The 15,697-nt window shown below is 40.6% G+C and overlaps 1 protein-coding gene across 10 annotated transcripts in view; it reads left to right on the top strand.

The window, feature by feature from the left end:
* Positions 1–15,697, top strand: part of CTNNA2 (catenin alpha 2) — a 784,792-nt gene that overhangs the window by 729,679 nt on the left and 39,416 nt on the right. For all 10 annotated transcript variants that reach the window (XM_073342914.1, XM_073342915.1, XM_073342917.1 and 7 more), the window contains 3 exons: positions 5,792–5,905; positions 10,372–10,553; positions 13,065–13,170. In XM_073342914.1, coding sequence (XP_073199015.1) covers positions 5,792–5,905; positions 10,372–10,553; positions 13,065–13,170 — 402 coding nt within the window. The remainder of the gene's footprint in view (positions 1–5,791; positions 5,906–10,371; positions 10,554–13,064; positions 13,171–15,697) is intronic.

Below are 15,697 nucleotides of genomic sequence, written 5' to 3'. Positions count from 1 at the left end.
CTAGATTTTTTTCTTAGCAGTAAAACACCACTTTTAATTCTGGATTCACATCCCTTTCCCTCCCCCCGCCCCCTTATTCCCCTCCTGACATGTTAACCACTAGCCTGGAAAGCTGATCAGCATGCAGGCCTTGTGAGCTCTATGAAAATATCCCAATTTACATTTTCAATTGTATCATTCTGCTGTTTTTCAGTTCTGCATGAAATCTGAGCTGGTGAATTCTGCAGAGTCACATTATGAGGTCAGGGTAAAAACTTCCTTCCAAACATTAACAAATAGATGGAACCTGATGGGCATTCCTCACTTGGGCAAAACTCACACTTGTTTTGTCAGAGCAAAGAGAGAGGGATGGATGGATAGATTATTTTGCAAGTTCAATGGGGCAACTCAAAGACATAAAGTTACATGGGTCCATTTTTGCAGGAGCAGTCTTACTTATAGTGATAGTGGGTACAAAATGTCAGAAAGAAATGTGATTTTCAGTCTGAACAGTTTCTCTTTAGAGCACCCATCCAAACAACTGCAAAGTAGGAGAAATTGACTTCTGTAAATGATACTGGGTACTGGCAGTGCTAATTTTACCACACTGCCTTGCTTGGTTTGCTTCATTTATGACATTAGGAGTCCATCTGTATGAATAAAAGGGTACTTTAGTCATCAGTCTTGACTCTGCTGAGATTGCCAACGAGATAGTAGGATTTTCTTGTCAATTTACCTGTCCTTTAGGTAACAAACAGATAAACTACAAACTGCTAATAACAAGAGATAAATAATGACAAGAGATCCAGAATCCAGTAACAACAGTAAGAGATACAGGATCCATGAAAATAACCTTATATTACAATTAAATGCACAGTTACGAAGGCTTACTTTGAAAACAATCGCTGAAGTATTTTTACCCAGTGATGAAGTTAGTCTCACATACCCCTCCGATTTGTGCCTTAAACCTTCTCCCGGGATTAAAATGACTTGTAATCTTGTCAGAGCATCTGACAGAAAAAAATATCATTCCCCAATAATTGTTCATGTGCATGTCAGAGAAGAATGGAAGTTCCTGAGATAGTTGTCTCATTCCTTGGAAGAAATACATCCAGTTCTTTTAAACTAGTTTTTCTTTGTATTACTGCTTTTAATAAACTAAAGAAAGAGAAAGAAATCTTTTTTTTCTTTATTTTCCTTATGGAAAAGAAAGGAGAACCATTATACTACTGGGGAATATTAATATAGTTGGTATAAAAAAAAATCCTTCTTCCAAGCTTGAAAAAATACTGATGGTAGCATAAATGTAGTAATACAATTATGGAAGCTAAAATGAAGATAGAAAATAACGTAATTCAGTCATCTATCACTGTCTAGGGATCCTGTTACACATCGTTTTGTTTCATAGTTACTTATGAGTTTTCCCTAGTTATGGGAATGGAAATGAAACCCATTGTACAGTTAGCAACTAGCACAACGGCATCTTTTACATGTTTGAATGGCCAGGAGGTTGAGTCTTTTGCTCTCAGATGGGAGTCTTTCGCGACTGTCATCTGTGCCATTGTTACCTCAAGATTAGATTACTACAATATGCTCTGTGTGAGACTACATCCTAAATCAATTTGGAAATGGAGCTGGTGCAGAATTTAATCACCTGCTTGTTAAGTTGTGTGTCTTGTAAGCATATTACACCAGTGTTCTGTGATGTGTATGGGATACCTGTTGGTTTCCAGGTTGAATTTAACGTGTTGGTTTTGACCTAGAAGACTCTAAATATCCAAAGATCTGTTGCGAGGCTGCCTCTCTTTCATTGCCAGTAAGGTAATGCTACAGTCAGCAAAGGTGCTGCTAGGAGGACATTCTCTATTAGGGCCTCTCAGTTATGGAACTAGTCTCCTCTTGGTCCAAGAATACTCCAGATATGACACTCCAAGGAATGCGCCAAGGCACTTGTATTCCCCCTAGTATTTGGAGAATAGGAAGAATTCTGAGGGTGTCTGGTTGGTGATGGGAGAATAGGGTAATTTCTTTTTTGTCTTTTTTTTTTTCTTGTTAAGAGGGTTACACTGGCTTATATAGCAGTTATAGCAATGCTGGGTTTATTATAAAAAATGCACTTCTTACAGTTGTCAAAAACATATAAAACTATGGCTGAGTTGGTTGTTTTATCTTTATAAAATATATTTAAATGGATAAAGACCAAACACCCCTTTCAAATCTCCTCATATAGACATTTTTTAAAATCTTATGGATGCACAATTATTCCTTCTGGTTTATGGTGGGGCCACATGGAAGATAGAACAGACTTACATTGCTGAAGATTATTTTGCTTCATTGCAGTTCACTAATGTAGCCTGATCTTGCTCTTCCTGTCCCCAGTGATTGATAAAATTTGGATTTAAAATGGGTGTCTTACTGGTGCCTATAGTGTAACCCACACACCTCCTGGGTGTGATGCTCTGTCCCATCTAGTGGCACTGAGACCACTTAGAGAGAGATTAATGAGTCTGCTCTACAGCCTTAGCTAAGGGCCATGTGGCTCTTAGCTTATGCAGTAGAGGCTCACGTACTAAGCTCCCAGGTTTGATCCTGCCCACCGACAACTAGGCTCTGTTGGCATTACAAGTGGGGGCTCGTCCTGGATTTCAACTGGGAAGTCTCTGAAGCTTGGGACGCGCTTCCTCAGCTCAAGGAAGTATGTAACCCACACACCTCCTGGGTGTGGTGTTCTATCCCATCTATTGGCACCAAGACCACTTAGAGAGATTAATGAGTCTGCTCTACAGCCTTAGCTAAGGGCCATGTGGTTTTTAGCTCATGCAGTACAGGCTCATGCACTAAGCTCCAGAGGTCCCAGGTTCGATCCCGCCCACTGACAACCAGGGTCTGTCAGTGTTACAATAGCAACAGGTTCAAGTCCTGACAGGATTTAATCAGTCCTTCATTCTTCCAAAGTAAACTAATTGAGTTCCAGACACTGTTGTGAGCCTCGAAGATTAGTTTTTAAAAACAAGATCCTGTCTGCTGTGCACAGACATTAAAGACCCCATGACACTTTTTGTAAGACCCTGCCTAAGGCATGTACTTTAAAAGTCAAAATATGTGTTTTATAAAAGTGTGGTTTGTATCCCTGTGCCTTGTCTCCAAGCAAATTGAAGAGCTAGTTAGCATCCGGCGGTATACCTAAGAGATCAGGCTGCGGGAAAGCAATGTTGCAATAGTAAATAACAAACTAAAGAGTCAGCTGATTAGTCAGTTTTAGGCCCCAATTTTCAAAAGTGCATTCACCCTTTTGTGCATACCTGACGTGGTGGGTGTGAAGTTGGGCACATGCCAAAGCATGCCAATCATTTTGAATGTGGGCCTAAAACCAGCTGATTGCTATTGTTGATCTTAATGCAGAAAAGAATCAGCTTCAGCAGAAAATGAGGACATTTCATCCTCCAGAGTTGAAAACCTTAACAGAAAATGGGATGGATGTGTAAAGCTAGCTTGGGGCTAGATCTGAGCTGTGCATGGAGGAGGTATTTAGGTTCCATATAACTACTGTAGAATATTGTTACACAAAAATACCTCTATTAAAGTGTCCCTTCTTTTGCATGATAACGGTTTGTTGGTTTTTTTGGCGGGGCGAGGGGTTGTTTTTTCTAAGCTCACCACCTAAACCAAATTGGATGTTTTTCCCTCTTTTGAGTACTGTGGTTTGTAAGACAACAAATATCAGATTTTAAAGCAACGGCTGTGTTTTGTTTCAGAATGCTTTCTTAGGTGTAAACCACTTAAATGCAGAGCTTTCTGAGTATGCCTTACCTCTTTCACAGACTTCCTCCTGTGCCCTAAATTGATGTCATTTGTCCACATTGTTTTGTTTGTTCTCCCAGGCTGTTCTCTCAGGGCTGGATTAGCACAGCCCTTTCCTGGCTGCATAGGGTAGTTACAAGACCCCCTTACTACCTTGCCCAGATTGCAACTTTGGCTGTGGGCAGTAGAGGAGAGACTATTTGACCAGTATTGTCACCTGTGAGCAACTGGGAGTAGAGGGAGCTGAGAGGAGCAGGAATGAGGAGGAGCTCTGGCTCCACCCTCTATTTGACAGCCACAATAGCTAGCTGAGTGCATGGTGGGTGTGAAATAAATTGATTCATGAAAAGCACTTAGAGCAAGGAGTGAGCTGATGAAGAGCTGGACTTTGAGGTACAAGTCCTTTTCTGGTTTGCTCCTAGACTGGATCTGCTACACATTGTCCCTTATTGAGGGCAGATTTTAATGTCACAGTCTAGCTGTTAGGCAGTTGAGAGATGACTGTAGCACATACAATATTAACAGAACCAGACAGTGGGATTTTATAATGATGGATAGCATTCAACAATTTCCCCAGTAGTAGAAAAGAAAAGACAATTTATATTTTCACCTCCACTTTATCTTCTGTGTAACCTGTTACATACACTAATTGTACATGCATCCCTTCAGTGATTCTGCCAAAGTTTCATATCTATACTGTCATACTGTATTTCTTCCTTCAGAGCTCAACGTCAAATCTCATATTTAATTCACACTCTAAAAGTCAAATGAAGATGGCCTCTTCTTGTCATGTGCACATAACCATACAGGAAGCACAATCGCAATAAAGCTGTGGAATTCCTTGCCAGAGGATGTTGTGAAGTCCAAGACTATAACAGGGTTCAAAAAAGAACTAGATCAGTTCATGGAGGACAGGTCCACCAATGACTATTAGCCAGGATAGGCAGGGATGGTGTCCCTAGGCTGTTTGCCAGAAGTTGGGAATGGGCGACACCTGTGATCTCTCTGTTTATATTGTTATTATGATTATTTATTTGGATAGAGTAGCTCCTAGCAATATTATTAACTATTCAATATATTGTTAAATATTTGTATTGTTTAATTATTAATATTAATAATGTATTGCTATATTTTTATTTAGTCATTGTGTTTCCCCCCAAACTACAATACAAGAGCACCCATCCAATGCAAAACAAATTGGAAAACTACACTAATAAATAAATAGCTCCATCAGTCACTAGATCAAAGGACCTAGTGACAACATAAATAGAACAAAAACTAATTGGTTTCTCCACGTGACCCCCAACAGAGCTCACACCACCACTGCTCAGCCCTGTCCAACACCCAATTCTCTTGGGCAAGGGAGAAAAGGTGTATCTTGCAGCATGCCCTGAAAGCTAACAATCTTTCACTCAATGGACCTGGGGAAGAAGTTACAAAGGCCTAGGACTATGCAGAGTGTTTAGTTTCCATCACCACCAAGATGGCATGTTTCAAAACTTTATACCTGCTTTAAAAATAATTGACCAGATCATCTACATTTGCTTTGAGGACTTCTCTTTTTCTACCAGTCTGTTGGTTACCTTTTCCCAGGTACTTACTTTCTCTCTTGAAGATTAGGCAGGGTGTTCTGGCACTCTAATAGTATTAGTCTCCCTTTATAGACCAATTAGCATTATTTTGAAATATTGCATTTCGGCGGCGAATACATCCAAAAGATATGCGTTCATGAGACTGCATTCATCATGTTAACTGAGTTAAGAGAAATCACAGCAAGGCGATGATGAATGTGAAAGAAACCAGAGTTGGAACAACTTAATTCTGAGGACAATTCAATTTCAGGACCTGACTGCCTGGGCAGACAAGTTAATTTAAAAGAAAAAAAGAAACAGTGTTTCCTGGGCAGGTAGTCGATGAAATAAGAACTTACTGTACACTGGAGTTTGTCTGTATCTTTTATAAGCTCGTCATCACTGCCTTCTCCTCTCTCTATTTCTCTCTCTTTTTCTAGACCCCTGAAGAGTTAGAGGATGATTCAGACTTTGAACAAGAAGATTATGATGTCCGCAGCCGAACGAGTGTTCAGACTGAGGATGACCAGCTTATTGCTGGGCAGAGTGCAAGGGTGAGTATAAAATCCGTGTACCCCGTCAACTCTGTATTCAGCTCCAAATGAAAAGGTATGCCTCTGAAAGCAAATTGGGAGATTTAAAATTTTGGGGGTCACTTCAGCAAGAAGGCTGGGAATTTTGGTTTTCAGGCATAGATATTTATTTAGGTCTTTTCACTTGCAGTACATTTGGGCCAAGTTTCTTGTATGATTTTTGTCAGGATTATGTGATGTCTTGTATCCGTTATTTGCTCAAGCTAGAACTATAGTAAAAGGCCTTGCACATTTGGAATGTACTGTAGCAGAGAGTATTCACGAAATTTAAAACAAACAAACCAACGTAAGGGCACAATGTGCAGTATCTGAAGATATCTTACATTTGTTATGTTTCTCAGTGTGCTGACTTGTCTAGGAAAGCTGTTTAAGGTGCTGAGTAGTCTCTGTAACCTAATTGTAATTGAAGACATTTGTTACTGACTCAATGTAATTTTACCAGCGTAATTATATCATGATAAACTGGAGACATTGTGATTTGTGACCTTAGCGTAGGCACGGCGATTGCAAATGGAGTGGACAAGTGCTTCAGGGGTCAGAGATGCTGGAGAAATGAAGTTGGGTGACCCTCAGGATTATTCCACCCTCTGATTAATGTTTACCTTTTGCTAAGTAGGCTCCTCAGTTCAGATAAGAAATCCAGTGACTACTATGTTGTTAACACACCACATGAACATGTATTTGACTGGAAAGAGAGTTTAAAATCCTCCCCTTTTTTAACCTGGTACAGAAGCAGTAAAGAGACATTGTGGAGAACTGGAAAATCTCTGTTTTATTTTTATTACTATTGTGCATCCCTCTATATGTTTGCTTATGGTGGGTTACTTACTTGTCAGATGGATCAAAAGAGAGCTATTAGGGGACCCAAACTGGAAACACAATAGCCCAGACGGGGAGCATCCCAACAAACACCAAAACACCATAGCCAGGTTAGCGACAGCAACTTCTTGGTCCCAACCCTGCTTAGCTGATTGCCAAGGCTGAGAATCTGGAGAGCAAAAGATGTTGAAAGGAAGGGGGAAGCTCTCAGCTGCTGCAGGCTGACACAGACTGAAGGAGGAGCAGGGTCTGCAGCAAGCAGGCTGTAACCTGGTCCCCAGGAGAACAGAGGCACTGAGGTTATGTCATGTCTACCTTGAGGGGAACGCCAAATGTAGGTAAAATAGTGGGCACGCAGAGCTCTCTGTTTTATATCCATGTCTGAGTGCTGTGAACCTTTTGGCAAATAAATCTTACTTTAAAAAAAAAAAAAAGTTGTTTCTGTGACACTGTATGCTCTTGCTGCCCACCGGGTGCTGGAGAAAAACATTGGCAGGTGCCAAACCTGTTAGGCCTGCTATGTATTGTGGTTGGTAACCAGGAAGATTGGACCCTAGAGACCCTGTCAGAGAGTGGTCAGATCACAGGGTCCCCTCCAAAGAGAGGTAGAGGAACAGGCCTGTCACTAGAAAGGGGAGCACTTAGGGGACTGGCAAAGGGTCTCAGAAGAGGCAGCCTGCCCAGGGACCATGGCAGTTATATGTGAGAGGTTTTTATGGTTAAAAGAGTGTTACATAATGTTTAATGCATGCAGAAAAACTGAGTGCTGAAATAAACTCAAGTGTGAAAAGTTTCCTGGTGCTCTTTAGTGGATTCAGATTCTGTCCTTATTTCTTTCATAGCTAAACCTGGGGCAATGGGATCATGCTGCTCTTTCAGTAATTAAAATTAGAATTAAAAAAATAGATTTAGATGAAGAGAAATAGAGACAATCATAGCATCCTTATTAAGGGCCTAATCCAGCTAGCAATTGAGTAATCTCAAATCCTATTATAGTTATTATTGTGGTTGTCAGTTGTGGTAGATGCTGGACAAAAATATAACGGACAGTGACTGCCCCAAAGGGCTTACAGTCTAAGTATAAGACAAGATCCAATGGGTGGATACAACAGCATCAGAAGGAAGACAAGGTGAAAATGAGATGATTATGATCAGTGTGATGAGCATAAGCCGCAAAAGCCACTGTGTTGAGTGACCCCTTGAGCTGCAGCTAGTCAGCCAGGAGCTCCGGAGGCTCCCGAGATGTAGGGGGGCCACTGGCACCACCATGGTGGCCCTGTCGCTCTTCCTCTTCCAGAGGTCCTGCCCCTGCTCTGCTTCTTCCCCCAAGGCCCCGCTCGCCGCTCCCTCCTGTCTGCCCACTCCCCCCCCATCACTCACCCTTGAGGCAGGACAAAAGTGATGGGGCAATGGCCCCTTGGACTCTCCTTTTCCAGCACCCCTGTACTCAGCCTCCTGGGGGATGCCATATAGGACTGTTTGTTGGAGAAAAGTTAGGATTTTAGTTAGAGGCTATAATAGATTTGTATAATATGCCTACTCCATAAAAGCTATTAGCATTTCAGTGGAAAGGATTGGTGTCTGTCTTTGAAGGGAGATAAAACTTGAATATACAATCTGCATTTGCTGCTGGGTATGGCTCCTTAGAAAGGCATCAGCAACCGAAACAGAGTCATTAAGACATACTGAACCAGCACTGAGAAGGTCAGGTTAGACTGTCCACGAAGACAGGAACCAAACACAAGTAATACAGTTTGGTCTTCTTAGCTTCCTGATAATACAGATCTTTATTTTCACATCCCATTAGTTACAATGAATTCATCAGTTCTAGAGTGTTTAGAGGGGGCTGGAGGGGGAGAAAGAGAGAGAGTTTAACTTACACTGCATTTCTCTGTGGAAAGACTAATGTGTTAACATTTGAAACCACTGAGTTACTTTGATAAGGCCTAATTAAAACTCATGTGTTGAATTTTAATTTGATTAACTTGCAAATTTCTCATTTTCTGATCTACTGTTTATAGATAACCTTTTTTAATTCCAGTTTTGGAAAAGGTCAATTGTGAATTTTTAAAAGCCAAGAGCATTGTAAGAATATGTAGAGAAAGACTTCATCTGATTGAAAGTGACATAAACAAGAAAAAATTTAATGACACTTAAATGTGTCACACCCCATTAAATGCATAATGCAGTCTTCAGAACCCTGAAGCCAAATAGTATCTCATCTTGAGAATCATTGTTGGAAGTGTCCATTTCATCTTCAAAAGTAACTTCCATAATTTTGCCATTTTTTTGGTAATTTTCCTTTTCCTTTGTTGATAGTCAAGGCAAATTAGAATCAACCTATTTAGTGCCATTTTGCATATCATCCAAGAACTAATTAAACCACTAAATGTTATTGAAAGGTACGTTCATTCCGTTCATTTTAAACATACTCCCTTGCATGCCATGGCTTATTTCAACCTCAAGTTGAGTAGAAAGCCAGGGTGTTTCTGACTGACAGTGAGATATGGAGAGGTGGAGGTGTTTGACGCTCAGTCAAACTACGGGGCTGCCTGTTAGTGTGTATTTCCTTCATTTTACATGTGTCTAAAGTTTTAGATATAATAAAAAAATCCTGTCTTTTAGTTTAATTGTAGTGGCTTCGGCCCACCCTCTTCAGTCTGCAATGTCATAGATGTACAGTCTTTAAACTTGCAAAGATTTAATAAGGACTTTAAAAATCCCTTGTTTTACAGGAATATGTTGCAGTTACTCTTGAAATAGCTGATGTAGTGATAAAAAAATTTGGACCCTGTTATTAAATGCATAGATTTTAATTTAAAAATGTTTAATAGTGTGAATGCTCTGAGAGTGAAATCAGTTCTAAAGACCATCTTTAACAGGCAACCACTGTTTTAAGAGACCATTCTGAAGCACACCTGTGAGGTTTCCAGTTCAATTTTGCTTGTCATGTGGTTATGCTATAACTTATTCTAAACAATCTGGTCCACTTAAAACAACTGGACTCATTTATGGCAGATTTCACTGTAGCCGGGGCCACATCCTGTGCTAGTGTAAATCAGTGTAACCCTACTGAAGTGAGTAGAGCTATGTTGATTTGCACCAGGTAAGCGTCTGGCACTATAAGCTTTGATTGATTTCTGCTATTCTGTATGGAGTCCCCGGGAGTCTCTTTGTTCGGTGTGAAATTATCCTTTCTGAAGAAACTGTCTGCACCATTTCACTTTAAGAAAAGGAGTACTAGTGGCACCTTAGATAGACTAACCAATTTATTTCAGCATAAGCTTTCGTGAGCTACAGCTCACTTGCTCACGAAAGCTTATGCTCAAATAAATTGGTTAGTCTCTAAGGTGCCACAAGTACTCCTTTTCTTTTTGCGAATACAGACTAACATGGCTGCTACTCTGAAACATTTCACTTTACAGCTTTCAGAATTAAAATCCTATCCTAAAAAGTGCTGAGTTCAGCTGTGATGGATTTAGCATCCTCAGCTCCCTCTGAAGACACTGGAAGTTGTGTGCACTCAGCACCTTGCCAGTTTAGACCCTTAGAAACTAAAATGATTTCTAGCTTCCTTTTTTCATGGGCAACTACTCTGTTTTATCCAGGCTATCATGGCTCAACTGCCCCAGGAGGAGAAGGCTAAGATTGCGGAGCAAGTAGAGATATTCCACCAAGAAAAGAGCAAATTGGATGCTGAGGTGGCCAAGTGGGACGACAGTGGTAATGACATCATTGTGTTGGCAAAGCAGATGTGCATGATTATGATGGAAATGACAGACTTTACTAGGTAAGCACAAAAGCATTTGGACTGAGAGCTTCCTCTGAAACCCTGCATCATTTCTTTATGATGGTGTTTAAGGAACATTGAGTGTATTTACTATGTTTAAGTAATGTGTCTGTAGCAATTCTAATATTGCTGGTTCTATAATCACTGCCCTGTGTATTTGCCTTTTAACACAAAGGAGATCTTCAATATTGTTTAAACACTGTTCAGTATTAAGACACCAATTCACCAAAGCACTTAAGCACAAGAGCAATTCCATCCCGATTCAGCAAAGCACCTAACCACTTGCGTAACTTTAATCACATGAGTAGCCCCAGTGAAATCAGTTACAGAGGTGCTTTACTTCCTACCAGCGGGCCAGAACATCAAACACACACATTTATATTTGAGACTCCTTAGTGACTTGTTGGTTGGGGGGGACATAAAGCCAGCTTAAAGCGCACAGGTTACTGACATGCCCAAATAGTTCCTTTCACCTGGCTATTTTGGACAGTTCACCATTTAAGATGTATGGTTTTGTTAGTTATTTGCGCATCTTTAATTTCAGCAGAAGTGGTGCAGCAAGGATAATGTGTGACCTGTTAGGCCCTCAAATGGCCTTTTGTCTAACACGAGTCAAAATGCATAAGGCTTGCTGAACTTTCAACATTTCATCGCAATGAATGTCAATCAAAAATAATGGCAAAAAATCCACTGAATTCATTCTCATGACTGAATTTCTTTAAAAAAGCAGCCCTTGATTTCATCCAGAAGTAACTTTCATCAGGACTTGACAATAACAATGACTTTTTTCCTTGCTTTAATATTTTTTCTAATTACAGTGCATCAAAAGGCTATTAATTAATGTTATCATTTAAACAAAATCATTTTTGTTTATATCCAGTCACATTGTTAATCAGACTAGGGGGACCATTTTACAAGAGATTAAACGCACCCTCCTAAAGTTAGAGTTATCTATGCAGTGCTACAATCCCTGCTGTCTTGGGGAGCGAATGACAAAAGCTCATGCTTTGGATATGTTTTGCCACACTTCTGCAAGGCAAAAAACAACCAACCAAGCAAACAAAAATCCCAAACCCACTGTGGCCTTATTCTTCCTTTCTGCACTCGAAAGGGAAAAAATCATTTCCTTAGGCAGAAGAATCATGTAGGGATCTTTCTCTAGAGAGCTGAGTTTCTCTTCCCCCTACAATATGTCTAGCCCCCTGCCCATCTTTCATGGGAAAGGAGTGTAAAATCCCTCTAAACCCTTCATGACAGGGACATAAAAAAAAATCTCTTTTTGGTCTGGATCTCTCACCTCTCTTTTCTGAAGCAGAATGAAAAGTTCCTCATGCCTCACTATCAGTTCTGGAAGGGAGAGGTGATGATCTAATAACTTCTCAGGGGACCAGAATACAAAGGTTTCTCTACCACATGCTGCATAAGTTTTAATACCTTAATCGTCAAACTGAAAGTTTGGTAATTGGATGTTTCTAACATCGAAAGATGAGAAATAATGTGAAAATGAGACTAAAATCACTATCATGTTTGGAGTAAATTAAAAAAAAGTCAAAGTGGACTGTAGTGCATCTGTTTACACCAGATTCAATAAAGTCTCCTTTAACATCTTCCACTAAAAAACAAACAAACAAACAAACAAAACCCCTTTGCATCTCCTTTGCCTACAGTGGCTTCAGTGGTGTTAAAATGGAATAACTCCCAAATATCTGGAGTGTGTTACTGCCAGATGTGCTGATCTCTTGATATAATTGACAGCAAAGCATAGGCAGTCACTGTTAAGGTGACTGGGACTTAAGACTAGCGTACAATTCCTGGTTCTGCCTCTGGTCTGCTGGGTGACCTAGGGCAAGTCACTTCCCCTCCTGCACCTCAGTTTCCCCATGTGTAAAATGGGAATACGGACCTCCTTTTTAAAGCACTTTGGGATGTGCAGGTGAAAATCACTATAAAAGAATTAGGTGGTGTCATTATTTGTAAGAACTTGTGTCTTTTACATCATCTCACAAATATCAAGAGAGACAGATTAGTAGTAAAGTTTTTTTTAAAAACATCAAGCAGGATTTAAGCGCAACTGAATTATGCCTCAGGTAGTTTAGCAGCTTTATGACAGAAATCTAAGAGAAGAGATTTCTAATGTGACATTTCTGCACTAGACTTGTCAGACTTGGTGTTAAGCTCTGGTCTGGGAATAACAGAATTTTTAAAAAGTTTTGTATTCCTGCAAGGACATTTTCCTAATGAGCACTTAAAAATGCGCACACTATTAAACATAGTTCATGGGCTTGAAGGCACCATCAAATTAACCTGCTAGCGAGGCATTTTGTATGTGAAAGGAAATATAGCAGACCCGTTTCTTAATCAAGCTAACGTATAATTAGTAGTTAAGTCCAAGGTGAAGTTGCAGTAAATTAGGAAGGCATTCATAAAATAAATAATCATATACTGAGTTAGGACACTGCAGCTGTGTCATGATTTAATTAGATTGTAGTATAACCATATTGTTCTTTCCAGAGGTAAAGGGCCATTGAAGAATACATCTGATGTCATTAATGCTGCCAAGAAGATTGCAGAAGCAGGCTCTAGAATGGACAAATTGGCACGAGCTGTAGCTGATCAGGTAATGTCCCAAACAAATAAATATATAATATGAATCAGTCAATCAATAGCATTTTGAATGGACAGTACAAATTAGCTGTGTGGTTTAAGGACCCTCTAGAGAATGTCTCTACTCGTGCTGTGATCTAGTGGCTGAAAACAGGCTGTTTGTACAGCACCAGTCAGTTTGGAAAGATCATTGTCAGTTGAATGAAGCTGATACTGAAGCCCTTTAATTCACTGGTTCAGAAATCAAACCAACTAAGTAATAATAGCATCAGCTAACGTAGATAAAAACACCAAGGTGACCCGAGCTACTCCAGCCTCCTCATTGTTGCCCTTACTTAAAAGGGGATTACGCACACCCTTCTGTACCTTTCATGCTATGGGAAATCTGTAAACTAGTCTAAGAACCCCAGAAAAGCCCAGAAGTTACAACAGTCTTCATCTGGAACAAAGGAATCTTGGCTACAAATGATGATTGCAGTAGAATGTTGATGGCGAAAAGCAATAAAAAGGTCACACACTTTGGTGCTTCTGTAGCCCAAGCTCATTGCAAATGCCAGGGCTCCTTGCATTTCTCTGTCCCCTCCCCCACCCAAAGCTCCCTGTGCACCACCCTCCCATCCCCCTCCAATTCAGGGCTTCCATACAACCCCACCCCACCCCTTCCTCCTGCCAGTGATTCTGTGTGTCCCTGTTCCCTTTTTTGCCACATTCCAGGAGCTCAGTGTTCCCTCCAGATCTCTATCCCTCATACCATTGTCCCCAGTTCTCTCTCAATGCCAGGGAATCAATGTTCCCCCTCATTCAGTCCTTCCTCACTATAGCCCCCCTTACCCACCATGGCAGTGGCTCCATGTGCTTCCCCATCCCCCCATATTTCAGGGTTTCTGTGTGTCCCCTATCTCCAACCCCATACCATTGTCCCTTATTTTCCAGCCATGCCATGGCACTTTGTGTGCCCCCATTGCTTATTGCCCCCATTCATGTCATACTGGGACCTCCATTTTAGGGGCTCTGTATGTGCCCCCTTGTCCACACTATTCTCTTTACTTTTCTGTCTGTCTGAGAGATAAGTCATTCAGGATGTCAAGTTTTTAAACTGTATTGGGCAGATGGGCAAAGCTGAGATAGGAAGTATTGTTATATTGGATGCCAGAACCAGTTCTTTCCTTTATTGACCATTACAGAGGTGGTCGACACTGCTGTGCCTGCTAACCAGATGCAGAGGCCTTTGTGAGTTGTCCATTAGCCCTTCCAGTTTTCCAAATTTCACCAAAACCAATGAGTTTCTGTCCACTGATACCTAGACAATTCCCTGAAAAATTGGAATGGATGAGATGTGGCATTCAAAAATTATTTCATTACAGACAGACAGAAAGACAGAGAAATGCCCCCAAGGGAAGAAGGACCTGGATCATCCACTCACATGGAAAGCCCATAGGAGGGGGTTGTAGGTGAGGAGGATATCCTCTCAGATACCCTCCCTTATCATCCCCCTCCAAACCTACAGCTGTGACCTCTAACCATCCTTGTCTTCCCCTTAAAATGGGAGAAAGTCTGCTGGTCACAGGGATTTTAATGTGAGCATGGGAATGGCATTAGGTTCATCCTGCAAGATACTCTGGGCCAGAGCTGTACACAGAGCTGCAGCTTTTTCCTATAATCCCCAAAGATTTGGCGATGTGAACTGTTCCACCCAGGAGGCCCATTTCCCCCTCTGGAGCCCACTCCTGTTGGATACATCCTAGGAGCGAGAAATCTGTCCCTGTGTTAATGTAATTCCCACTGTCAAGAGAGCTGTAAAATGCTCATTAATGATCTTGAAGTTTTCATTCTGGTGTTTTTGAGGTGGGAAAGTTTAAAGAAATAAATGTCAGGTACATAACACACGCAGCTTGTATAGAGAATATTGGCTTGAGCCATGTCTTTAATCAATATGAGAGTTAGATGTCTCTTTTAATCCCTTGGCCATGGTGATATTTTACAGAACTTTTGAGACATACATGGAGTATAAACTTTTTATTGACTGTGGCATTTTTAATTACTGTTCCAATGAGAGAGATCTTACATCTTAATTTGATTCAAGGTACTTGCATGTAAAGCCTTGTCAGCTCTCGAGAGATATTGTTTTAAAGTTCATTTATTTCAGCTCATAGGCCTCAAGAGCAGGATAAATATTACTGTATTAAATTGTCACAAGTAGGAAAAAAAGGTCTCTTAGGAATTCACTTTTGAAAGATATTGCAACTATGCGAGAGGAAGACGTTATGATATTATCATAAGTACAGAACAGATTAAATGGCCTATTGGCCTAATGTCTCCAAAGAACTCCCAGCTCTTTTTTCAGAGTGGTAGCCGTGTTAGTCTGTATCAGCAAAAAAAAAAAAAAAAAGAGTGCTTTTGGTACCTTAGAGACTAACACATTTATTTGAGCATAAGCTTTCGTGGGCTAAAACCCACTTCATTGGATGCATGCAGGGGAAAATACAGTAGGAAGATATAGACACAAAGAACATGAAAAAACGGGTGTTGCCATACACACT

Source organism: Lepidochelys kempii, chromosome 4, assembly GCF_965140265.1.
Source record: "Lepidochelys kempii isolate rLepKem1 chromosome 4, rLepKem1.hap2, whole genome shotgun sequence".
Lineage (NCBI taxonomy): Eukaryota > Metazoa > Chordata > Testudines > Cheloniidae > Lepidochelys > Lepidochelys kempii.
This window is presented reverse-complemented; position numbering and strand designations above follow the sequence as displayed.